Source organism: Protopterus annectens, chromosome 3.part1 (genome assembly GCF_019279795.1).
Source record: "Protopterus annectens isolate FY-2018-M chromosome 3.part1, PAN1.0, whole genome shotgun sequence".
Taxonomy (NCBI): domain Eukaryota; kingdom Metazoa; phylum Chordata; order Ceratodontiformes; family Protopteridae; genus Protopterus; species Protopterus annectens.
This window is the reverse complement of record NC_056732.1, coordinates 278,417,189-278,442,751: the sequence shown is the minus strand read 5'-3', so window position 1 is coordinate 278,442,751 and position 25,563 is coordinate 278,417,189. Positions and strand designations below refer to the sequence as shown.

Genomic DNA, 25,563 nt, shown 5'->3' with positions numbered 1-25,563 from the left:
GAAATAGATACATAACATATTATCCAACCATCAGTTTCAGCCATACAACAGGATCCTTTAAACTGTTAAGATACAAATACTTCCCAGAAGTATGAATTTGTTGCTTCTAGTTAATGATACAATTACATAGGTGGACAAGTAGTAGCATGATGGTATATGAATTAATGAATTGTTGAAAGTCTTAGAAAGCTCTTCTGGAAAAAGCTGATCAAGGTGTTTCCAAAGTATTACAACTCAGTGGCCTTCAGTATCTAAAATCTCCTCAGTCACAACTGATGCCGAATCCGTAGTCAGCATGAATGTGTTAAACCCTAGATTTGAATATGCTGACATGCAGACTGAACCAGGTCTCTGTACTTACAGAGTTCTCCATGGGGATCTGCATTTAGCCTTTCAAGTTCTTTGAGATCAAGCCCTCTTTGACTTTTTATTCCTTGAGATAAAAAATATTTCCTCAAATACCAAGTTAAAGCAACTTAGCCTTCATGAACAGATAAATAAGATATATTCATGAGTTAGATTTGTGTCCCAAAATATCCCCCACCTCTGGAACAAACTTCCGCTGCAAGCCAACCAGAATTACACCTTTGCCACCTTCATGATAAACCTAGATAATTAGCTGGGTGGTCTCAAAATCTTCCCCAGTCTATCTTGTATTGCTTTCCTTGGGCTTTAGAGAACCTTTGAATATGGGCTATTGGCTAAGCTTGTGATAGTCTGGAGACTGATTATCTAGTACTTACCTGTATATAGTCGTGAGCCTATGCTCAATGCTCTTACCTTCAAACTACTGTGTGACAGGTGCTGCCTTCCATTAGCAAATAAACTGCTCTTTAATAACATAGTTACTTTCTTCACTCAGACTCATCATTACAAATAGCTAGACCCACATCTCTCTTGCTATCTGTGAAAGATGATTCCACAAACTTGCCCCAGCTTCCTGGAATTTACTATGCAAAGATAGTTCCTGCCTGAATGATTCCCCCCAGACCTTCAAGAAAAAGGTGTACCTGTTTCAGAGATATATGAAAATTCCTAGCAAGTTCTCTAAATTTCACATTATGGTAAATGTTTTATATTTGGAAAGGACTACTACTTTTATTGCATAAGACTATGTAAATGCTGCACATATTTAATTTAATTTGTGTCTGCATTTACTTTAAATACTAACTTACAGTATTTAATCTTCTTCTTCTTTTGGCTTTTCCCGGTTAGGGGTTGCCACAGTAGATCACCTGTCCACTCATGATTGGCAGTGGAGTTTTTACAGTGTCGAGTTGCCAGCCTGGCACCCAACCTTCCACAGAAGGCACACACGCACACAATCACACCTAGGGACAATTTAGAGTGTCCGATCCACCTACAGGATGTCTTTGGGACGTGGGAGGAAAGTGGAGCACCCGGAGGAAACCCACGTGACCACAGGGAGGACATGCAGACTCCACACAGAAGGCACCCCAGCCGAGAATCGAACCAGAGAACCTGTTGCTGTAAGGTGACAGCACTAACCGTTGCACTACCGCGGCCGCCCATCTAATGTTTTGTTGTAATCTCTGTTTCACTCTTTTCTTATGGCTTTGTATGCTGTATTTCCCAATGGGTCTGGGTAGCAGACAAAAGTGATTTTGTACCAGGCCATCCAGCTGGTCAACCAGCAATAAAGGAAGGAAGGAAGAAAGACAGAAGGAAATACACGTCAGAATACAGATGTGTGAGATTCACCCCCTTTAACCTAGAAGAGAAACTGCCTGATGTTAGCATGATGTATTGTATTATTTATAATCTAGTATTTCCTCTTAGGAAATAGCTATCTGTGTAGGTTTTAGAATTGGCTGTGGTAAGAAGGAGAGAGAAAGGCAATGAAGATGGGGAACTATGTCAAACTGAATGCAGAGTTTAAGTGAACAGTGGGAAGAGATGTGGTGTACTACAAAGATCTATAAGAAGATAAATGTTTTCAATATGATTGGCAATATTGAAGGAAACGTTCTAATAAAACCAGGCATAATAAAATAAAAAGAGTATGTTCTCAGATCAAGGCTGCAGGAAATGATAGTATTCCCCACTCTTTTCTTATGTTGCATAAAAAATGCTTCAATTAATGTAATACAACTGATACTGAACCTGAAATCAAATGTTATAAAAAGAATCAACTATAAGTAGCACCTCTTTATGGGAGAGAAAAGGGGGAATAAGTGAGGTGACGTCCTTACAGGAAGTGAATCAGTCAGGTCTATATAGTATAGCTATACTGTTTCTGCTGATAAAGGGATTGTAAGTTTTTGTTATAACAGGGAAAACAATTTAGGAAATGTTTATATCTGCTATATATTACAGCAGGGAATTTCTATTGAGTTACTAATTCATTATTTAACATTTTTAAAAGTCATGCACAGTATGAAGAATATTTATTGTGATTGATTTGTACAAAGTGAGGGATATTTATTAGGATTGATGCCACTTCCTTTTTGGAAAAATGATGTATTCATTTATTATTTATTAATTTGATAATGAAAAATGTATTTCTTGTTGACTATTGTGTCTTTTTTATTGCACTGATTGCTGTATGAAAATTTAAACAACTGAGAAGCCATATGGTAAATTGCCTTGTTTTTATGTAGGTGGCAAATAGTCTATCGAATGATATTTTTTCGGTGTTGCTGTTTATTATTTTTTTCCTCTCCAATAGATGACCAACTGCTACCAGCTTCTTATTCACTCAGTCTACAAGACCCATCTTAGCCTCTCATAGGCTCAACCTGACCAACTTCTGGGAATGCTGAGGTGATCAGGGCTTACTGGTGTTACCAGGCAGTGTGTCCTGACTCCCACTACCCCTTAGCAGCTTTGCAAGTTTTACAATTGCTGCCCTTAAGAGGTGCATGCATGCTTTTGCACATGTTGAACCTGCCAACTACATGACACACTGTTTATGCAGGACAAAGCCCACCAGGTTCATAATGCTGCTTTACTGCAATGAGCCAGGGTTACACCTCTACCCCAGGATAGGGAAGAATGCATCAGTCACTCACTCCTGTCCTCCCCCTTGTTGCTTTCTCCAGATCTTTTTATTTATTTTTTCTTTTTATCCAGCTGTAAAAAGAAATAAATAATAATAATAATAATAATAATAATACTAATAATAATTATGTTTGATTTATGTCTGTTCTTTGTCTTTTAATCTGGTGTTTTTCTTTTCTTACTCCATTATATTTTGAATCCTGTCACATAACATTATTTTATTTTTATTTTTATTTTACATTTGTTGACCGGGAAAGTCCGACTAGGTTCCACAGATCCTGTTTTCAGCGGAGGCCCGGGGAGAAATGCTCCAGAAACATGTCTTTAGACATTATTTATGGGCAATGCCTGATTTTGAAACATACCTGAGATTATCCAAGTTCTAACAGAGTACAGCTGTAAAAAGCATGACTGCATTGTTATGGATCTAGATGCGTCCCATTTAATATGACATTTATTCTTGCAGGTGACTGTTATTTAATGGACTGGTCTACATGGAGTCCATGTCAGCTAACTTGTGTGAATGGAGAAGATTTTGATTTTGGTGCAGTTCAAGCCCGTTCCCGTGCAGTGATCATTCAGGAACTTGAAAATCAGCACATGTGCCCAGAGCAGGCCTGGGAATCTCGGACATGCACGGGTAAGTTGAGCAATGCAAACATAAAATAGGAATAGTTAAAGCATTTATTTTATTATGTGTCTGAAAGAATCAGCCAACATCTACTGTAAGCTTTACTTGATAATAGGGACAGAAGATTACAAGTTAGAAACCATGCATTGTTTTAACAACCGAGTTGTGGTTCGTTAAATCTATTTTTATAAAGGGCAGTTTGCCATCATCTGGTATAAATGGTTGCTTTAGTTCCAGATTCTTAATTTCAGATGACAATGAGGGCTGTATGAGGACTAGCAAACTCATTCAAATGCCACACCTCTTAAAAACATCAAGAAAGGTGCTCAGTGCAGCTAGAAATGTAATGTAGTAACTTACTTTACTCAGCATCATACAAATTTGAGGATTGCTCAAGTCCTGAGGACAGTGCATTTGAGATTGTAGATTTACAGAAATAAGAGATACACAATCAATGTACCAAAATATTTATATCTGTACAGGACTTTGTTCTCACTTACAAGTTAAGTCTGAGGAAGTATTGTGGCCAAGGAATAATATCTGCATTTGTAAAAAATACTCTCTTTTGTTTCATAAATGCAAATATGCACCTTTAAATAATAGTTCCCAAGCCATACAATAAGATTAATATATGTTTCTACTTGTAGATCTTGTAATTCTGAATATGTTTTAATGTAACAGGATCATGCCCAGGTGCTCAAGAAAGGACAGGTATTTACTATACAAATAAAAGTAATTATCTTTTCCTTCATTATTTATGTGTAAGGTGATATTACACTTCTTTCTTACTTACTGTTTTTCCACATCATTCCTTTTTCATTGTTTGTAAGCACAACCAGTTTCTAGTTTCTGTCACCGCGGTGTATCTTGATATCATCACACATATTCATGTATTCAGCTCCACAATGCCCCCCCCCAAACATTTTACTGCCACTGATGTACAGATGTAAGTAGACAAGAGCTATTGACATTATTTCTCACTCTTACTACTTATGTGATCCATTACATCCCACTTGCAGTTTGACTGTCTACTAAACAGAAATGTTGTACCCCTGGCATAACTGGTGAGACAGTCACATCACCACTGTTGTTCACAAAGAAGACTACTGTAGATCTTACCAAATATTTGATCTGACCACTCTGAATGCTGATTCTTTATAGCTCTTATGTAGATGCATGAGAGTAGACATGTGCTTCACACTACAGTATAATGTCCCAGGTGTCCCTCTACCCATGCTTGTCCTTACTTAGTTTCCAATCATGTTATATTTGCAGACCCAAAGGGATAAGGTGCCTTGAATCAAATTGCTTCTTTTTAAATCATATAATTTTGCAGAGGCATGCGTAGGCACATCTTGTGCATGTGAAGGACTGGAATGAAGGAGTGCCACAGCGTGGACAGTCACATTATATACACTATTTTCTGTCTACTGAGTCTTACAGTCATACTCATTGTATCAGCTTTACTCAACAGCTTTTTCTACAACTCAGACAGTGATGCTTTCTTATCAGCACCATTACATCACATTGGACCAACGCCAACATTAAGAAATCTGGCTTATAGTCAATAACACCTGATGATGTTGGCATTTCTGAGAAATAATCGATTGCTTTAGGATGGGATGAAGCCTGACATTTTAGGTTAAGGCTCGTCTAGCCCTCCAGTGGGTCCTATGCATGGACATTCACTTACTGGTAAGATGTCTATCTCACAGCTTTGGGGTCTGAAGGCTCAGTACTAAATTCTGCTCAATGTCTGTTGTTTTTAATTTTTCTAAGTCTTTTGGTTTTCCAATACCATGATGGGAATGGACCCCATTCCTAAGTCAAAGTATGATTAAAGTTCATGCAATTAGTATTGTTTCACTCTTTGATGTTAGCCAAAAGTGCTCTTCGCAGCACCCTCAATGTGCTCAGTAATGACTCCTTCTGCAATTCGTATGGTGTTATATGAACAGCTAACATCTCTAAATACGATTGTAAATTCTTTTTTATAAGACCAGTTGTATGTCTGTGTGAGTGTTTTGATGCTATTCCATGTTGCACCTATAACCATGCTGCTGACTTGGTTATGTATGTATATTGCACTGAATCTTCCATTTGGAACCGAGGTCAAGGCTCAAAATGGTCTGTGGGCCAGATAACATGCCACGTGACAAAATGATAAAAAAATGAAAATAATACCTCCCCAAATGTTATTATCAACTCAGGAAATGTTCCATACCTTTGTAACAAATATTCCCATTAAAAAGCAAAAATAATTTCAAAGGACAGCCAAATATTTTTATGTCAAAAATATCCCATTTGGTAGGGTGCAACTGCAGGATAGATAAGTACCTGTGCATCAAATGCGTGTTTTTTGTTGCATTTAAAGACAATACTTCCAAAAGAAGCAATGGTGCTTGTCTCCTGTTTAAAAAAAAAAAAGTAGTTTAGTATACAAGTTCATCAGGAATTACATTTTGGTAAATTATTTTTGGTGTATCAGCTTTGAATCTGAATGATTCAGTTGAAGACTGACATTTAATCTGAATTTCATTTGCTGTAGAAGTTTTCCTGTTTTGCCAGCAGTAAAACTACTATTTCTCAGTAACCATTTAAAATCTCAGGACCCTGAAATGGGGAGACCGAATAGCCAAAGCCTGACTTATGTATATTAAGTCCAAGATTGCCATTTGCTGGAATATTCCCTTTTCTCCAAGGTATGTCAGTTTTAGAATGGGCATGTATATCACTAAGGAACTGGATGCAGTAGGGCCTAATCCCCTGTAAAAACAAGTTTAAAGGAGAACATCACTCTTCCACTGTATTTTTGGACTTTTTTTGCCTTATAGGACTCAGCAGTGTGAATCTTGAGATTTCACTGGGGAACTATATATATCACTATGTAAAATGGTCATCAATGTATATAATTAAAAAAATATAGCAAAGACTGTATTAAATTCAGCATTATTATGTTGGATATGGTTTAATGTCATATGGCAACTCCTATCAATAATGCAGATATACTTTCTACAGTGTGAATACCACGGTGTGTAGAGTATTTTAAATTATTATTCTGGGCAGACCTCTCAACCATACTGATTTACTCGGTTTTTACAGAGTTTTGGGGTCCAAATGAAGGGGTGCCATGATTCCCAAGTGGCACCCCTTCATTTCCAATTTTTTCTTATAGTTTTATTAATTTTTTCGAAGTTCGCGCTGTTGAAGCTGACGTCATCATGTGTGCGATGACGTCAGCTCCGTCAGGGCTATTAGCCAGTCGGAATTGAGCTGCTTGAGCTCACATCATCATTTCCGGCGAGTGGGAAACATTTGGAGTTGTATTAGCAGCAGCTTAGCTGTATTATGAGTTACACATTTAGAATAGCAACCGCAAACACACTCATTGTATTGCAAGAGCGAGCAGGATATGTTTTGGGGCAATGCACAAGTAGGAGTGGAGTGGATATATCTTTGCAATTGCACAATTAAATTTATTTCAGCGAGCAGAGCAGCCGCATGTTTAGGGCAAGTAGTGGATGTATTATTCAGCAGGACATCACAGGATTGGATGTATTATGCAGCAGGACATCACAGGATTGGATGTATTATGCAGCAGGACATCGCAAGCAGAATTGGATGTATTATTCAGCAGGACTGGAGTCAGCAGGGCAGCTTAGCAGGTTTGGACTCAAGGTGTGTGTGTGTGTGTGTGTGTGTGTGTGTGTGTGTGTGTGTGTGTGTGTGTGTGTGTGTGTGTGTGTGTGTGTGTGTGTGTGTGTGTGTGTGTGTGTGTGTGTGTGTGAGAGAGTTGATACCATAATTTCTGGAATCCATATGAATCATTTGCATGGGATATCTCATTTCAGTTTCATTGTGCAGTAATTTGCATGGGCTGCATATTGTGCTATTTTTACATTGAGCAGTCATACTGTGTCTCTTAATCGCCTCACCTTGTGCACTGCTATAACCTGTGCTAATTTGCTCTGTGCATTCCCTTACATATCTCTGAATTCTAGCCAAAATTAACAATCCTTACTTTTGTTTTGTTACCTGAAGCTGTAATGTCACCACCACAACAGAAAATCTTCATCAAAATGTAAGGAAAGAACAACTGGTATTAAAATAACAGGCAGATGATTCCACAAATCATTGAAGAAAAGTTACAGAGGTATGGAAATGTATGCTACCTCATTGCAGTAGCACTTCCTTTTCTCTAAGCATTTGCTGTGCATATATCCTTTAACTATTATGGATATGCTTCCAAGTGTGATCCTCAGTTATATTTATAGCCATATTAATAACAAGGAGACAATTGTAACAGCATTCTTTTTCCATTTAGTGCCATGTAATTGTGAAGACCACTGCCATATTTTCCTCCATGATTTCTTGTTTTCAATATCCTGTGTAGGCTTGCCATGACAGTTGTTATTGTCTGTCAAAGCTTTGAACTAGCTCTCATATTCCAGTTGGTATTGGCCTGATAAACAGTTCTAATCTTGATGTATCCCCTCCGGAATATTTTATGAAAAGCAGCTGCCCTAATATCTAATAGATGTGCCATTTCTAATCCAGTGAAACTCAGTGGTTGATATAACCCTCTTCTCTTAACAGGACTCAAATGAATACCAATAATGGTCCATGGAAAAACAACCCATTTATGTCAGTTATTCCCTGGTAAAAAAAATATATCCCAAATTAGTATGCAAATGTACTGAGCAAACATGATTCTGTTATATAAATTTCCTTTACTTGTGGCATTTTAAATGTATAACACATTCATGCAGTCTGACTCAAATATTCAACTTTCACCTTATATTATTTTTCAACCACCTCACAGTATCAAATTGAACATATAAAAATATAAAGATGTAAATGGTGGTTCCAGTGCAGATGTGCTCATCATATTTCATAGCATTTCTGGCAGTTAGTGAGGATGATAAAGAGTGTGAGCTACTAATAAGCTCCTCCCTTTAGTCCAAGGTTTGATTCCCTCCACTTCAGTTTGCCCACTATGAGTAAGTCACTTAAAGAAACAGTGCTGTGCTGAAACTGAGATAGACTCCTCAATAGTTTCCTGGACTATATGTCTAGTAACTACCAAATAGTATAGTGTGTGTGTGTGTGTGTGTGTGTGTGTGTGTGTGTGTGTGTGTGTGTGTGTGTGTGTGTGTGTGTGTGTGTGTGTGTGTGTGTGAGAGACAATGCCCCCATGTATTGCACCTGGTGGCTACAGGTATGCAGGCTCAAACCCTGTACCTTTGGTACAGGGTAAAAAGAACCTAAAGTCCCTAGCCACCATTTCTGAGCTTTGTCTAGATTGTTTGAGCTAAGAGTTGAGAGCTAAGGCTTTGTTGTTCATTTTTTTTGTGCTAAGAGGTTGAGAGCTATGGTGAGAAGTGAGAACTGAATTCATTAAATGATAGTCATTAAGTTTCAGTCTTCCTTTTTATCAGGAAACTACTGATTTGGCATAGTGGTATGTTGCTCTGACTGTAGTGCATAGGGCACTGGGTTCAGAACTTGCTAGTGACATGCATGGTGGTAACACATTTTATTCTAGCAACTTTACAAAATTATACAAGCAATGTTTAAAATGTGTCCCTGTTTTTTGTCCTTTTGCCCCTCCACCAAAAAAAAACTGAAGTTGAAAATAAGTGTGAGAAGCTGCGCAATATGCTTATGGCTTGCACTACTGTCATTCTATTTATAGCGCGGTGTAGAAGTAGACTTTTATGATGGAAATGTTCTGAATTGGGCAGTTTTGTCATTATTGGTTTATGCATTTTGTTTCATTGCCTACAATATAGCCTACTGGAAAAATGTTCAAACAAATTTAAAATGTGCTCTCTCTAACGTGTGCTGTATTATACAAGGAATATAACTTAATAAAGTCAGAAAAGTGTATCAGAGAAAAGAACACATGTATGTTTCTTGTTTTGTGTGCAAGGGGCCAATGAATTGAAAACATCCCAAAGGTGATCTTTATCCACCACTGGCCAGATACATTTTCTTTGGCTGTGGTGTGTGGGTTTCAATGCTATTTCAATGAATGTGAGTTTCAAGAGCAGAGAAGTTTTAATGCCAAGTCTATTTTCATTGTGAGACAGTATTGCTTTATTTAGGAGATGTCTGTTAGTGTTTGTGCATTGTTGTGCTGCAAAATGTACATATAAAATCCAAATAATCATTGTAGAAGTAAAGCAGTATTCACACATTAGTGTTTATGGTAAATGGGGAGAAACTGCCAGGTAATGGGACATTGGAATGGCTGCAGGGGGACTCTGGTGCCATATTTTGGTTGTCTGTTCTTCAGTTAGTGTTTGAAAGTTGGTATCCCACAATTCCATTGGAGTGGGTGGGGCTACATAATTATGTATGCAAAATAGATGTTAATCAGCGTACAGATTTGTACCTATTTTTCATGGGCCTTGTCCAGATTTTTGATGTTTCTAGGTTGAGAGGTATGATTCTGGGTCATTTTAACACTCACCCATGCACTGTTGCCCTATTTGCCCATTCATTCATCCTTCATTTGCGGTAGGAGCTTGGGTTGCTAGAGACTGATCCTAGCACAGTGAATGGCTAGGTTGTCTTTTCTCAGAATATGACTTGCTCACATAGCCTCTTCCCAGGAGAAGAACGCAGTAGCTTCCTTTCCCTTGGTCATTTCTCACTTTCATGAGAGCTGGGCTTCAGAGAAGTATGAGCCTACAGCCCGTAGATTTGCTGTATAGCAAGTAGGCTTTCCAAGTTTCCACTGGGGTGACTACCATAACAAACCCACTCTGTTACAATTTCTCGTCCAAAGGGATATAAGGCAACCATTACCAATCATCTTTTCTCTTCTTTGACCATCTTTACTCTGGCAATCAGTAGATTTAATGGGAAATAACTCCTTACCAATTTTGTATGCAAATATTATTATCTTCCATGTAGCCTCCTCATGTGTCTATTCCTAAATACCACTTGCAGCCAGCATAGGAACAATAACACAATTAGTATGAGTCACAAGTTGCAAACAACAAATAAGACAAATTAATGGGTTGCTAGAGTACTGCCATAAAAGATCAATAGGGAATGTGAACTCAAGGCCATCTCACGTCAAGTCTTCTTCATCTGGCATTAAGCAAATCTGCTGATGGCAAGTCTACTGAACACACTATTCCAGTGCTCCATCTGATCAAGTAACTAGCTATCCTTTGTTGACCGTGTTAGTCCCACTGAGCTAGTAGCCTCTTTTCATGGATGGCCTGAGGTAATATTTATACTAACTAAAGGTAATTTAAGACTTACACTGGGAAGCCTCCTCTTCTCTTTTCAGTAAGTGCTGTGGGATCTTTTACATCCAGCTGAGTACCACTGCCTCAAACATATGGGACCTCACTTTAATGACTCATCTTGGAAATGTATCCATTTGTAATGGCCTTACTCCATCACCTGGGCAGGTAAACATAGAATCCACATCACTGAAGAGACCAATAATGCCCTTCCCATGGCAGTGCACACTTCTACATATCTGCATTGAAGGCAACAACCAGGCTTTGGCTTGGTGGGCATAACAATCAGCCTCAGGCTATTCATTTAAATCACTGTCCCCCCTCCAAGGGCTCATGGCAGTATGCAGCTGGCTGTGCCCCACCCTTCTCCTGGGTCTGGCCCGCCCATCCTTCCCTGCAATCTCTGTATGATGCTTAAAACACTTATCATTTGAAGCTCACCTCAGTCACAATAATGTTTCTATCTCTGCATGCCATCTGATTTGGCCTACATTAGTATTTAGTTTGGTTTGACCTACTTTGACAGGCTACTGGACATCGGTAAGATTATCCTCTCTGGGTTGTGCGTGATACATTATATATGGGAATATCAAAGTATAGCCCCTCTAGTGAGGGTCTGCTGACAAAATCGGTCTTCTCCTGAATGAGATTATAAACATTCCATGCAATAACAAAATCAACTATGGGATAATGCCCAAGACTAATTAAGCCACTGTACAAAAATGTACTAACTTTATTCTCTCGCTCTCTGTTTGAATAGCATCACAGCCCCAACCTCATACGTTATCCCCTGCGAGAGCCAATGGTACAATATCAGTTACCACAATCAAGTGGTCTGCACTAGATGGAACCCATCCTCCAGCAAAAACTCATCATTGAATAACATTAGTTATAACGGTGCCTGATCCACATAACTAAAACATCACTTCACTTTTCTAATTTGTGAAGTCTTTTGACTGTGTACTGCACACACTTTGACAAAATTCTGAAAGCATAATAAGCAAAATATGAATAACAGACAAAATATAAATTACAAATATATTAACAAATATAAAATTTTATTTTGCCCTCCATCCACTGTATATAGGACCATAATATTAGGCAGTAACAGCCAAACCACAGTCAGTGTGCATGTACCAAGCCTTCCTTTCAAGTCTGCTTTAGCTGCCATTTGGCTTCTGTTCCAGTATTGAGAATAAGCTTCCCTTCTCCTGTACCCCTTAAGGAAGGCTTAACATCTTACAAAGCAAACCAGCAAATTGTTTACTCCATCTCCTTCCCCCTTCCAATGGTATTGAATACATTGTCCCAGATGTTGCCTCAGAAACAGAAGAGCTAATACAGTTAGCTCCACTGTAGGCATATATCCTTTCTGGCCATGCTTAGTACCTCCTTAAACACATGGTATCATTTCGGCTTAAAGATTCAGTCATTTGTAGTCGCAGCCAAATAATGAAAATGAACAAAATGGAAATGCATTTCCAGCCCACAGAATCAGTATTAGATACAGTATTATAAGGATTCATGTGTCTATAATCAATGGATACAGCAGAGATGTCAACAGTGCACCTCTCAATCAGATGTGAGGTTTTTTTTTCCATTTCTAGCATGCTGATTCTTGATAAATGGCAGTAAAGCGCCATTTACTCTCCCCCAATAATGCGTGTAGAACTTGGAGTTAGTTATCTTGTTTGTTTTGTGTGCACAAATAAAATTACAATTTACATATATATACTGTTACTGTTGAACTTGCAATTTACTCGTTTGTGAATGGAATGGTTTTTGAATAGTGATAGTGAAAGCCAACCTTTGCTTCTGCTTTGCTGCACGCACACAACACACATATTAAGCGACTGCATCTCTACGAGCAACTCACTCTTCTACACATTCACCCCAGAAATGTCTATTTTTAGCAGCCTATTTTAGCTAAGGCAATTCTAGTATGTTTAAGCTGCTAGGGGTTTGCTCACTTCGACTACATTTCTGGCAGCTCACACCAGAGACTCCTAAAGCTTATAATACTAATTAGCGACTGCATTTGCTTTTTGTTTTGCTAAAAGATTAGCTAGCGACTGCATTTCTACTCTGTTTCTAGAGTAGGCACCACCATTTTTTAAGCATTTTCTTTAATTCAAACAAAACTATTGTGGCGTTTGTATTGTATTTGACTGAATTATAGTTGGGGGTTATATAGTCAAGTCAGATTATACAGTTGGATCTTGTCTCAGGAGTTTAAAAGCTCAACTTGTGAAGATTACATTGTCTAAAAAACTTTAAAAAACTGTCTCTGTACTGTTGTCACATGCTTGTATATATTCCTCTGTGAAGGGATATATGGATAGCTACCACATATTCCTCTGTGAAGAGTGTTTGTTTGAAGTTACATTAGAGGTGTCCTTGCAGTCCTCTAGGCAGGTTCCCCAAGTAAATCCCCCAGAGCTGAAAACCAGAAAAGACCTCAGAGGCTACAAGAAAGTGAGCAGCAAGTAGTTAAAGACCTCGTCAGGCTGGTAACTTGAAACTGACAACTCCCATATCCAGTACCATCAAAAGCCAGATTAAACTAAATAACCCCTAAAAAACCCTACCAAAGCTTGTAACACCTTCTTGTATGTAAAATTGGGCAAAAATTAAAAAAAAGCAAAAATAAAAAAAAAGTAAAACCAACTAGTAAAACATACTATGATCTTTGCATTTTCGGTATTTTCTTACTTAACTGGGCAGTTACTATCAGTGTGGGCTCGGACCTGCCCCAGCTCCGCCCACCCCAGTGGTCCATTAGATCCCTACTGCAGAAACTAAAGCCTACTACCATTGCTGCTGACCTTCTACCAGACAAAACCCATCACTGTATCACCCTGCACACCTTCTAGGCTGGTGGAACTACCCCTACCAGCTTCAACAAACCCAGCTAACTTTCACCAGATCCTCCATCAACAACTCACCACCATCACCTCTTGCAAAAATTCAAAAAAAATCTAACCCACTTTTAAAAAACAGGCTCTCTGTATGCTCCCAACCAGACTAAACCCACCACCCCTCCGGAACCCGCGTCTCCTCCATGTTTTCCTCTAGCTTCCTCCTCTATCTCTTTCTGACTAAACCTTAAATGTTTATCAAGTGCATTAATCTTATTGTACCTACGTATAGTCTTTAGTAAAGAGCAGTAGTTCTCTGTTCATTTATCTCTTTTGTACTATGTATTAATTATCAAAACCAGTATATTCCTCTCTCTTTATTGTAAAATAAATAAATAAAATAAATAAATAAATATTTTCAGGTTCACAATGTCAGTAAGCATCACCATCAGAATCAGACACACTACTGTGGCAGTCTCACATCTTATCACTTATTCTGACTATACTATTCCTTTTGCTTCATCTTCTATTAAAAGTGATCTTCTCGGCTCTAGCCTAAATGTTTATATCACCGCCCACCACTACAGGGTTGCTTGTTGCTGTCAGTACCACTGTTCCACTTACATTCTCTTGGCATTCCCCTCCTGAGCTGTAACAATCAGCCCTCTCCCTTTTCAGTCTCTTTGTCTGTCTGTCAATCTGTCAGTGTTGCATTTCCACCTCGTGACTCATTGGATTACCTGCCTGGGAGCATACCTGTAGGAATGCTTCATTAATGGCTCTTATGCCTTAGATACATTTCCCATTCCTTTCTTTTAAGGAATTTAGTTGGTGACAAAATCTAATTTGATGGACAAAAGCACTTATTGTGCTATTTTACAACTTCTGCTGTATGACCCACGCTCCCATCTCACTGATTTAAGGTCCACCTAAGTTGCTAATACTTTTCATCTGGTTCAAAAGCATATTTAAACATGCTATATTCCTTCTGTCCTAAGGTAACATGGCCAGGGCTGCTGTATATCCCAGCAATGGTTAAGCCTAAACTGCTTTTGCTCATATATGAGAGGCCGGCAAGCAGGCCCCATTTTATAAGCATCCATAAATTAGTCTCACAAAATCTTGATTGTCCAGTCATTGACCTCCATTACTCTCTGGCATTCTTCCAGAAGGCATTCTTTAGCTCTGTAAAAATGCAACATTAAAGATGTTTTCATTAAGCATGATTGCTAGGATTTCTGCCCTCTCTGTGAACATGATCCATGGCAATGTCCAGGTATGATACTTAGGTAGTCCAATCATTCCTAGCAGCTCTTTTATAAATAATCTATCTAGTCTGACAATTTGGTGTAGCAGTTAAGATAAGTTCTGATATACTTGTACCCTTCAGCAGGCTTTGGTTTGATTCTACAACCCCACTTGCTTACTGTGTGAACCTCAGCAAGTCTGTTAACCACATAGTGCTCCTAGACTGAGCCTAAATTGGGTCCATGATGTTGATTAGTGCTCTAGCCCAGTTTACAAACATTTTTCCAACATCTTGCACTGATATAGAATTTCCTATTATGCGCAGGTTAGAATGATAAGACCAGCTGTCAGAATCCTCTGCCCTTTTTCTAAGGTGTTTTACCTACATCCTTAAAGTATAAAAAATCTTCTTAATACAATGACCCACAGCCGACTCCGCATCTCCAAATGTATTTTCCAGAACTTTTGTCTCAGATAACTGACTTTTGTGGCACTCTGATATTCTGTGCCACCATCCCCCACTAGCAGGGCTACAAATGAGTTAATGTAGTTATCCAAAGTACAACCTGGGAGCTTCATTGTCACATCTCCAGTCAGTTCTGTAAACACTGTATTATGATTTTGATGTTTTATGGAATAATTTAGTCTTTTTTTTTTTTTTTTGCACATAAATGTGACACTGATTAAAAAAAAAGAAAAGAAAAAAATGCACACTGCCATTCGTAGCTGAGACAGGCTACTTCCTAATGGTGGCCATCTTTTCATTCAACAGCACTATATTTGAAAGTATGATTACATTTTAATAAGATTTGAGCTTATTTCTGATTGTTTTTCTTAGCAGGGCAAGTCTTAGAAGTAATTGCTGTTGATCTTTTCCATCTGGGGAGGAGGATGACTTTCTATGTAGCTGTGATTTAAGATTCAAGTTGAATTAATGAGACTTCCTCATGTTGCAAGGCTGCATTCATTAAATGACACACAAACGCATAGCTCTATAAATTTTTATAGTTTTGACTAGAATATAAATTTGATCCTTGTGAGATTCTGCCTCATCAGCTTAAATAGTGAATGTTTTCAGGCATTCCACGGTGTGATTTTTAGATAATAACATTAGCTCTTGGGGTATAAGTAAGACCTTTTATTTAAATATAATTAAGGAGGGCTGATGATTCATAAGGTACACTAAAATGGGTAGCTTGTATGTTTTGGATGAAAAATACTGCATACTGGCAAAGCTGAAGAGCCAGTCTTCCATATTAAATGATAATGTATGATCCTGATGTTTTTTAATATTTTTATCTGAAAAACTTAGCACAACATAGTAATAGTACACAAAGAATACATTATAAGATATTGGACAGGATTCATAAGCATAGTTCCTAAAAGGTTAAGGCTGGTATACAATGCAGACATATGAAAATCCTTTGCAGTTCATAGTCACTGCTATACAAAAGATAATTCTTGTGTAGAGACATATCCCATTGTGTAGTCATACTAGTCTGTGCACAGAGTAACCATGCAAATTACCCCCAGACATACTCTGCAATTCATACAAAGATTGACAATCATGTATGGTCCTATCCTATTCTCATGTACTGTAGGACCAGAATTGTTTGGCAACAGTTGTCACATGTGTAGAAGATGACAGCATCCTTTTATACTGCTCTGTTAATCAGTATGACATAGCCAAACAACAGCATCAGTGAAAAGTGAAAACATCTGTTCTTTAGCAAAAAGGTGCATGCTAAGCTATTTGGTACAGGCAAATATTACCACACGTGCAGACACACATATATACACACACGCAAACAGACACATATACACACACACAGACTTGCAGAGGGAACATCTACTACTGTGCAGTATATGTTTGTGTGTTTGTGTGCGTGTGTGTGCGTGTGTGTGTGTGTGTGTGTGTGTGTGTGTGTGTGTGTGTGTTTGTGTGCGTGTGTGCGTGTGTGAGACCAACTGTTGTAGCTGTTTCCTGGTGCTCCACTGGTGCATATACTAATCTTATTATGTGCATCATTATACAGTCTGTATATACTGGAGGCCATCTGTGTGTCGCTTTCCATTCCTAGTATCTGTGTTCATGAATCATGATAGTGACAGAAAAACATACTAAACACAGCACACATAATGTATTCATGCAGCTGCCTGCAGACTAGATTTAAGAATCTTTTTTTTTTTGGGTGGAAACTAATTTTGCAAATTGAGAATGAAATTTCCTTTTGAGTTGCCAAAATTCATTCTGGGTTATAAATGAAACACATCATGTGTATGAGGCACTCCATTATTTGGATATATAGTAATATCTGCTGAATATATTATAAACTGCATACATAGCAAAGTGGCATTTTTCAAAAAAAAAAAAAAAATTACAACAGTAGATGTATCCAGCTCTTAACTGCACATTTCAACATGTTTATTCTATTACCCTATATCTAGAGTTTAAGGAAAATGCTTGGAGTATACTTTCATGCTTGCAGTGCAAAATAAACTTTTTAGGTGAGACATAACATATGAGTATCTGCTTTAAGTGATGTAATCCTGGGTTTAATATTTTGATGTGTTGCTAATTTGAAGTTAAAATGATCCTTAAGTTGCCACATTATATTATTCTTTTGAATTAGGTACAAATATATTTTGAATCTCCTTATTCATATTCAGATTTCTTCATAATGTGTTTAATTGTAGAACATCATTATGGTAAAATTAAGTTTGTATATGCAAACAACAGCTAAGAGCATGAACAAAATCACGCACAGACAATAGCAATATGATAGCATTGGGCAGCGCAGTGGTGCAGCGGTTAATGCTGTTGCCTCACAGCAAGAGGTTCTCTGGTTCGATTCTCAGCTGGGGTGCCTTCTGTGTGGAGTTTGCATGTTCTCCCTGCGTTCGTGTGGGTTTCCTCTGGCTACTCTGGTTTCCCCCCACATTCTAAAGACATGCTTCTGGAGCATTTCTCCCTGGGTCTCCACTGAAAACAGGATCTATGGAACCTAGTCGGACTTTCCCGGTCAACAAATGTAAAATAAAAAATAGCATTAAAACTTTTTATTCCTTGTCCTTCCTTTGATTTGTAAGCATATTGTTATGACTAAGAGGGACTCAGCAGTGGCTGAGTACTTTTAAGTGGGGCACATTTATTTCCAGTGTGCATTACTGATAAAGTGTCAGACCACTAGCTTCAAGGCAGACTAATTACAGCAACAGCAACTCACACTGATAGACACAATGTGAAACTATTAGAAACTAAAAGGGATACTTCTACCAAATCAATGTCTTGCTTGTGTATGCAAACATAAAATAGTATTTTGTGCTGTTTCATCTGTTATGGAGAATAAATATTATCTTTGATATCCCTACACCCTGTTGAACAAAATGGCATACCTCAAGGAGTATCAGAATCAACGGGAAAGGAGAAAATAATGTGAAGCAAAGACTGTCTTCAGCTATATATCAAAGCATTCCTTCCTGTTCTTTCTTTCCTTCCTTTATTGTTTACTTTCTTTCTCTTTCTTTTTCCATGTCTTTCTTTCCTTTCTAATATCAGATCTGAAGTAGTTAACTTATTTTATCTTCAACCTGTGGGTATTCAGATCCATATTGGATCTGATCCAGCAACTTTACAAGCATCTGCTCCGAGCTCCAAGCTCCTCCCCTTACCCATAACACACCACCATCTACTGCCTTCCCCCAGATCACGTTTGCTGCTTCATGCATCCGCATTGTGATCTCCACAGCTCTGAGCTTTCAGTGGTACTGTAAGTGTTTTTGGGGTTGTTCTAATGAGTTTCCTCAATTAGTTTCCCTTTTCCTCCCCCTACGCTAGTTTGTCGATTTTTTTGTCAAAAAAAAAAAAAAGAAGTATATATTTATTGTGTGGTAGTTTTGTGTAGGCCTTCCCTTCCTTAGTGTGTGCATGGTCAGGTAGTTTGTTTGGGTGACTGGGTGTGGTTTGTTTGTCCCTTTGTGGGATGACTGAACAACCTAAACCCACCTTTAAAAAATGCACAGAGTGTGGCCATAAGCTTTCACTAGCGGATGGCCACACTCTGTGTGTTGTTTGCTTGGGCATTGCACATTGGTTCGACCAATGCAACATTTGTGCAGGGTTCAATCCTAGGTCCCCTAGAGACAGAAATGCCAAACCTGTGGTGAAAGGCCTGCTAGCAGCATCATTCTTGGACTCATCAATGGTCTCGGCCTCAGCTTCTTCTACTACATCTCCCACCCAACCCCCCCTCATGCTGGCACTCACCCTCCCGCTAGACCTGCTGAAGGAGATGTTGCCAAAGGGAGAGACAACAGACTCAAGGATGCAGAGAGAGGGAGAGACAAGGAGAAGAAAGGGGATAGGCCCCATAAGAGGTCTCCAGATCGGGATTCCTTCCCTAGCCTGCCTTCTAAGGTTTTGAGACCTGTTTTTTTCCCAGAGCTGATGGAGCTGAGGCCTTCTTCTAGATCCTCCCAGCAACCAGCCAGGTCCGAGTCGGTCGTTTCCCCTTGCTTGACTTGGAGTATTTCTGAAATGAATATGGGCAGGATGATGAGATTCATTCGGACCTAAATCCAGATGGGAGTCTTGCCAGGCACCTTTCCCTCTGGAGGGGGGACCTCCATGCCATTCTTCCACTGGATTTCTCCTTCCCCGATCCGGCCTTTGGTTTTGGGGTACATGGATCCGAGGATCTTCAGAGCTGGGGATTCACTGCCGATGGTTCCTCCAACCTTGACTTTGGTGAATACCTTGAGTTCCTTGAATCTGACTAGCTCAGATCCGAGCAGCCTTCAGGGCCGAGGACAGGGAGTCAGACCCGAGGGGATAAATGTGTCTTCGGCTCTGACTTTGTCGGATCCAAGCAGTTCCTTCGGAGCTCTGGCTACCCTAGCATTGGCTCCGATCCTCACAGTGGACCTGAGGAGAGCTTCCTCCTTGTTGGGCTCTACAGAGGTGTGCTCTCCCTCGACTTTCAACGTGGTGGAGAGGGTTCTCTCCCAAGGATCGAGACACCAGCCTATTCCCTTGGATTCCGCTCAGACTCCCTCAGATTCAGTTGCGACTCCCTTCATCTTGTCTCAGAGAGATAGCCCATGCTAGAGGAGCCCCAGGCAGTTCTCCTGGAGGAACCCCCCACGGCTCACGAACCCTCTTCAGGGAGTCCCACTGAGGATGGGCATCATAAGCACACATGCAAAAGGAGGCACTTGGACTCCCCTGAGTCCATTACCGAAGACACTGATTTAGATGAAGGAGAATGTTCCCCCAGGTCACCACCCGAGGATATCTCCTTTGGAGACATAATGGAGATCCGCCACCAGATGGGAAGTTGGTCAGCCCCAAAACCTTCTATGTATAAATAAGTGTTCCTGGAGGCTTTTGGCATGGGCCCATCTACTTCCTGGGTGTCCCCGCCGGTGGATTCTTTAGTGGATCTTATCACCACGAGGCATGGAAAGAGCCTAACACCATGGAGCCGATACCTAGGTGCCTAGACACAATTCTCTCTCCACCCTCTGACAGACAGGCATGGTATAAAGGATCCCCTGTGGATGCTATGGTGGTTGCAGCAGCCACCAAGAGGAAACTGGCTCAAGAAAGTTCCTCAGTCCACACTCCGGATAAGGAATCCAGGATGGTGGATCGATTTGGGAAGTGAGTGTACTCTTCAGAGAATTTTTCCATCCAGGCTCTGAACTACTTGGCACACATCATACAACTGCAGTGAGACCTAGTCACAGAGTTAGTTGAGTTGCCCCCAGAGTCTTTGTCACAGGAGGACAAGTGTCTGTTCTCTGCGAAGATGTCTACTCTGAAATCAGTGTCAAACACATCTATGTGCCTCCTTTCTCATGCTACGGAAGGAGCAGCTAGGATGGCTGGGATTGGCATTGCTATGAGGTGACATGCTTGGCTCAGACTGTGTCAGTTTGTGGACCCCTTCAAGGCGTCTTTTACGAATGCTCCCTTCGATGGTTCTTCTCTCTTTGGGAAGACCGTCCGTAACACCCTTGTCCAGAGAGAGAAAGACGGGAAGACTTTGTCTGCCATCAGAATCCACTTCTCTAGCCCTCAAAGATCCTTTTCCCAGAATCAGAGAGGGCAAAAGAAGATGTGGTTCAGGAAATCACAGTTTTCCTGGAACTCTCCGGAAAACTCATCCCCTAGAGGCAGAGGGGGACATGACAGACACCAGCCCAGAGGTAGAGAGGTCCCAAGGAAATTTGAGTCTAGGGAGCTGTTCTCGGACAGGCCTGCACAGCAGCCCTGAGGGGTTGCCCGACTGTCCTACTCTGGAGGCAGTCGGGGGAAGATTATCATTGCACCCAATGGCATGGGAGTCCATACCTGCAGATTGTTGGGTGCTTCAAATAATATCCAAAGGTTACATCATCCCATTTGTTGCCCCTCCAATTCAACCAAAGCTCTTCCCAGATGTCCCACCTGCTCAAAGGGAGACAGCAGCACTAGAGGTTTCCAAAATGCTTAAAAAATGAGCCATCGAACCGGTTCCCCCCCAATCAATCCGGGTCAGGTGTTTACTCCAGGTTCTTTTTAGTGTCAAAAAAGATGGGGGACTTCAGAACCATTTTGGACCTGTCAGCCTTAAACTTGGCTGTCACCAAACAGAAATTCCGGATGGTCACCCTGCAGTCCATCCTACCTTATCTTTGAGAATGTGACTGGTTGTGCTCGATAGATCTCCAGGACGCTTACTACCATATCAAGATACACAGGAGCTCCAGGAGATTCCTTTGCTTCTGGCTGGGAGCCATTCATTTCCAGTTCCGAGCCCTACACTTTGGTCTCACCACAGCCCCCAGGGTGTTCACCAAGGTAATGGCAGTCATAGCGGCTCACCTGAGGCTTCAGGGAATTCAGGTATTCCCTTACCTAGACGATTGACTCCTCTCTGCTTCCACCAAGCATCTTCTTTGCCAAGCCAGAGACATCTTCCTATGTCTTGCAGCCCTGTTAGGGATTACGGTCAATGTTCCCAAGTCACTCTTGAATCCGGTACAGATCTTGGACTTTATCGGGGCATGGCTAGACACCCTTCAACTGAAAGTCTTCCTAACTCCAGATAGGGTCCAGAGTCTAAGGGCTCATGTATCACTGATTCTTGGCCCCAGGTTGCCGAAGGTGGCAGATGTTCTCAGAGCCTTAGGTTCTATGGCTGCCACAATTTCTATCATCCCCTGCACATGTCTTCACATGCATGTTCTACAATGGAGTCTAGCCATACAATGGTCTTGGGTGTATCTCTCCATGGAATACCCAATTCACATCAGCAAAGCCTTCAGAGCATCACTTCCCTGCTGGGCCCAGTTTCCGGAGATTGTAGCGGGATGCCCCTTTGTTCCATCCACAGCCCAAGCCACAGTGACCACAAATGCCTCCCAGCTCAGGTGGGAGGGCATTATCTGGGGAGGACAGTCCAAGGCACGTGGTCCCAGATTGAGACCAGATTGCACATCAATGTACTGGAGATGAGACCAGTGCTTTTAGCGTTTGAGGCCTTCCATACTGTTCTTCATCTGGGAACTATTACAATTCAGTCGGACAACATGTCTGTTGTCTGGTACATCAATAAACATTGAGGAACCCAATCTTACCCTCTGTGTCACGAGGCCATGAGAGTTTGGGAGTGGGCGATCTCCACCAGTCGGTTTCTGATTGCAATGCACATCCTGGGATGCTCCAACATTTTAGCGGACAAATTGAGTTGGGCTATTCTAATGCCATATGAGTGGTCTCTGAAGCAGTCAGTAGTGGAGGAGATCTTCCTTGCATGGGGACAGCCTTGCTGCGATCTCATCACATCTCCTTCCAACACAAAGTGCAGCAAGTTCTTCGCTCTGATTCCCTCACCAGGGGACCCCCCCCAGAGATGCTCTAGTCCATGCTTGGCCTCCCGGGCTTCTGTATGCTTATCCCCCGTTACGACTCACTCTGAAGTTTCTTCAGAAGGCTTGCCATCTGGGGTGCAAGGTGATCCTCATTGCCCCATTCTGGCTTCGTCAGGTTTGGTCCCCCTTCCTCAGGTCTTATGTTCAAGCTCCTCCTTGGATTCTAGATCCCTGCCCGGATCTCATTTCTCATCCTTCGGGCACCTGTCTGCCCAGCTTGGACAGCTTCAAGCTGACAACTTGATTGCTCCAGCTCCCTTAATTGCCAGGACTCTCAGTCTTTCATCTTCAGTGAAAACTATTCTAATGGTGGCTCATAAGTCTTCCACTAGGAAGATTTACCACAGTAAATGGAAACGATTTTCTACTTGGGCATTTCAGAGAAAGCTGGATCCTTTTACGGCCCCTGTATTTGCGGTACTGGATTTTTTAGCCAGCATTTTTCAACAAGGGGCCAGTTCTTCCACTGTGAAAGTGCAACTGGCAGCTATTTCAAATTTTCATGTCAGTGAGAACATGAATGCCCTGGCCGGCCTCTTTTAGATTGTGTAAGGCTTTTCTTAAAGGCACCTTTCTTTTGCGTCCTCCAGTTAAGAATCATGTCCCTCCTTGGGACCTTACTTTGATTCTTCAGGCCTTAGTTATACTAAAACAGCACACATAATGTATTCATGCAGCTGCAGACTAGATTTAAGAATCTTTTTTTTTTTTGGGTGGAATCTAATTTTGCAAATTGAGAATGAAATTTCCTTTTTAGTTGAAAAATTCATTCTGGGTTATAAATGAAACACATCATGTGTATGAGGCACTCTATTATTTGGATATATAGTAAGATCTGCTGAATATATTATAAACTGCTTATGTAGCAAAGTGGCATTTCTCAGAAAAAAAATACAACAGTAGATGTATCCAGCTCTTAAGTGCACATTTCAACATGTTTATTCTGTTACCCTATATCTAGAGTTTAAGGAAAATGCTTGGAGTATACTTTCATGCTTGCAATGCAAAATAAACTTTTTAGGTGAGACATGAAATATGCATATCTGCTTTAAGTGATGTAATCCTGGGTTTAATATTTTGATGTGTTGCTAATTTGAAGTTAAAATGATACTTAAGTTGCCATATTATATTATTCTTTTGAATTAGGTACAAATATGTTTTGAATCACCTTATTCAAATTCAGATTTCTTCATAATGTGTTTAATTGTAGAACATCATTATGATAAAATTAAGTTTGTATATGCAAACTACAGCTGAGAGCATGAACAAAATCATGCACAGACAATAGCAATATGATAGCATTAAAACTTCTTATTCCTTGTCCTTCCTTTGATTTGTAAGCATATTGTTATGACTAAGAGGGACTCAGCAGTGGCTGACTGCTTTTAAGTGGGGCACATTTATTTAAAGTGTGCATTACTGATAAAGTGTCAGACCACTAGCTTCAAGGCAGACTAATTACAGCAACAGCAACTCACACTGATAGACACAATGTGAAACTATTAGAAACTAAAAGGGATACTTCTACCAAATCAATGTCTTGCTTGTGTATGCAAACATAAAATAGTATTTTGTGCTGTTTCATCTGTTATGGAGAATAAATACTATCTTTGATATCCCTACACCCATTTGAACAAAATGGCATACCTCAAGGAGTATCAGAATCAACGGGAAAGGAGAAAATAATGTGAAGCAAAGACTGTCTTCAGCTATATATCAAAGCATTCCTTCCTGTTCTTTCTTTTCTTCCTTTATTGTTTACTTTCTTTCTCCATGTCTTTCTTTCCTTTCTAATATCAGTTTTCCATGCTTCTACACCTTTGCTTCAAGTACTTTATCAGTAGAAAACTATCACGATTGCAGGATGTGTGTGTGTGTGTGTGTGTGTGTGTGTATATATATATATATATATATATATATATATATATATATATTTATATATATATATATATATATATATATATATGTGTGTGTGTGTGTGTGTGTATATATATATATTTATATATATATATATATATATATATATATGTATATATATATATATATATATATATATATATATATATATGTGTGTGTGTGTGTGTGTGTGTGTGTATATATATATATATATATATATATATATATATATATATATATATGTGTGTGTGTGTGTGTGTGTGTGTGTGTGTGTGTATATATATATATATATATATATATATATATATATATATATATATATATATGTGTGTGTGTGTGTGTGTGTGTATAAGAACTTGTGCATGTGTATACCTTTGTTTATTTATTTACAATACTTTGAACAGAGAAACACTGAGGTGGTAATAAAATGCCCATAGTTTTCATATTAAATTTAAATGTCTGATTAAGGATTTTGAATATTTTCAACAGATGGGCAATGTTACGAGTACAAGTGGATGACTAGCCCATGGAAAGGATCTTCACGGATGGTCTGGTGTCAGCGATCGGATGGGCTAAATGTTACAGGTAGGAATATGCAGTATTGTTTATGTAGGTATAGTAAGTGTAGTTAACAGTAAGATAAACATAAAGCTTGATTTGTTAATTGTTTGTCATGGGCACATGCACACCAGTCTATTTCTTACTTTAAACTTTGAAGCAGCTTATTCAT

At 39.7% G+C, this 25,563-nt stretch overlaps 1 protein-coding gene across 4 annotated transcripts in view; it reads left to right on the top strand.

Moving 5' to 3' along the window:
* Positions 1 to 25,563, top strand: part of THSD7A (thrombospondin type 1 domain containing 7A) — a 2,877,792-nt gene that overhangs the window by 2,783,201 nt on the left and 69,028 nt on the right. For all 4 annotated transcript variants that reach the window (XM_044066751.1, XM_044066750.1, XM_044066748.1 and 1 more), the window contains 2 exons: positions 3,488 to 3,661; positions 25,323 to 25,418. In XM_044066751.1, coding sequence (XP_043922686.1) covers positions 3,488 to 3,661; positions 25,323 to 25,418 — 270 coding nt within the window. The remainder of the gene's footprint in view (positions 1 to 3,487; positions 3,662 to 25,322; positions 25,419 to 25,563) is intronic.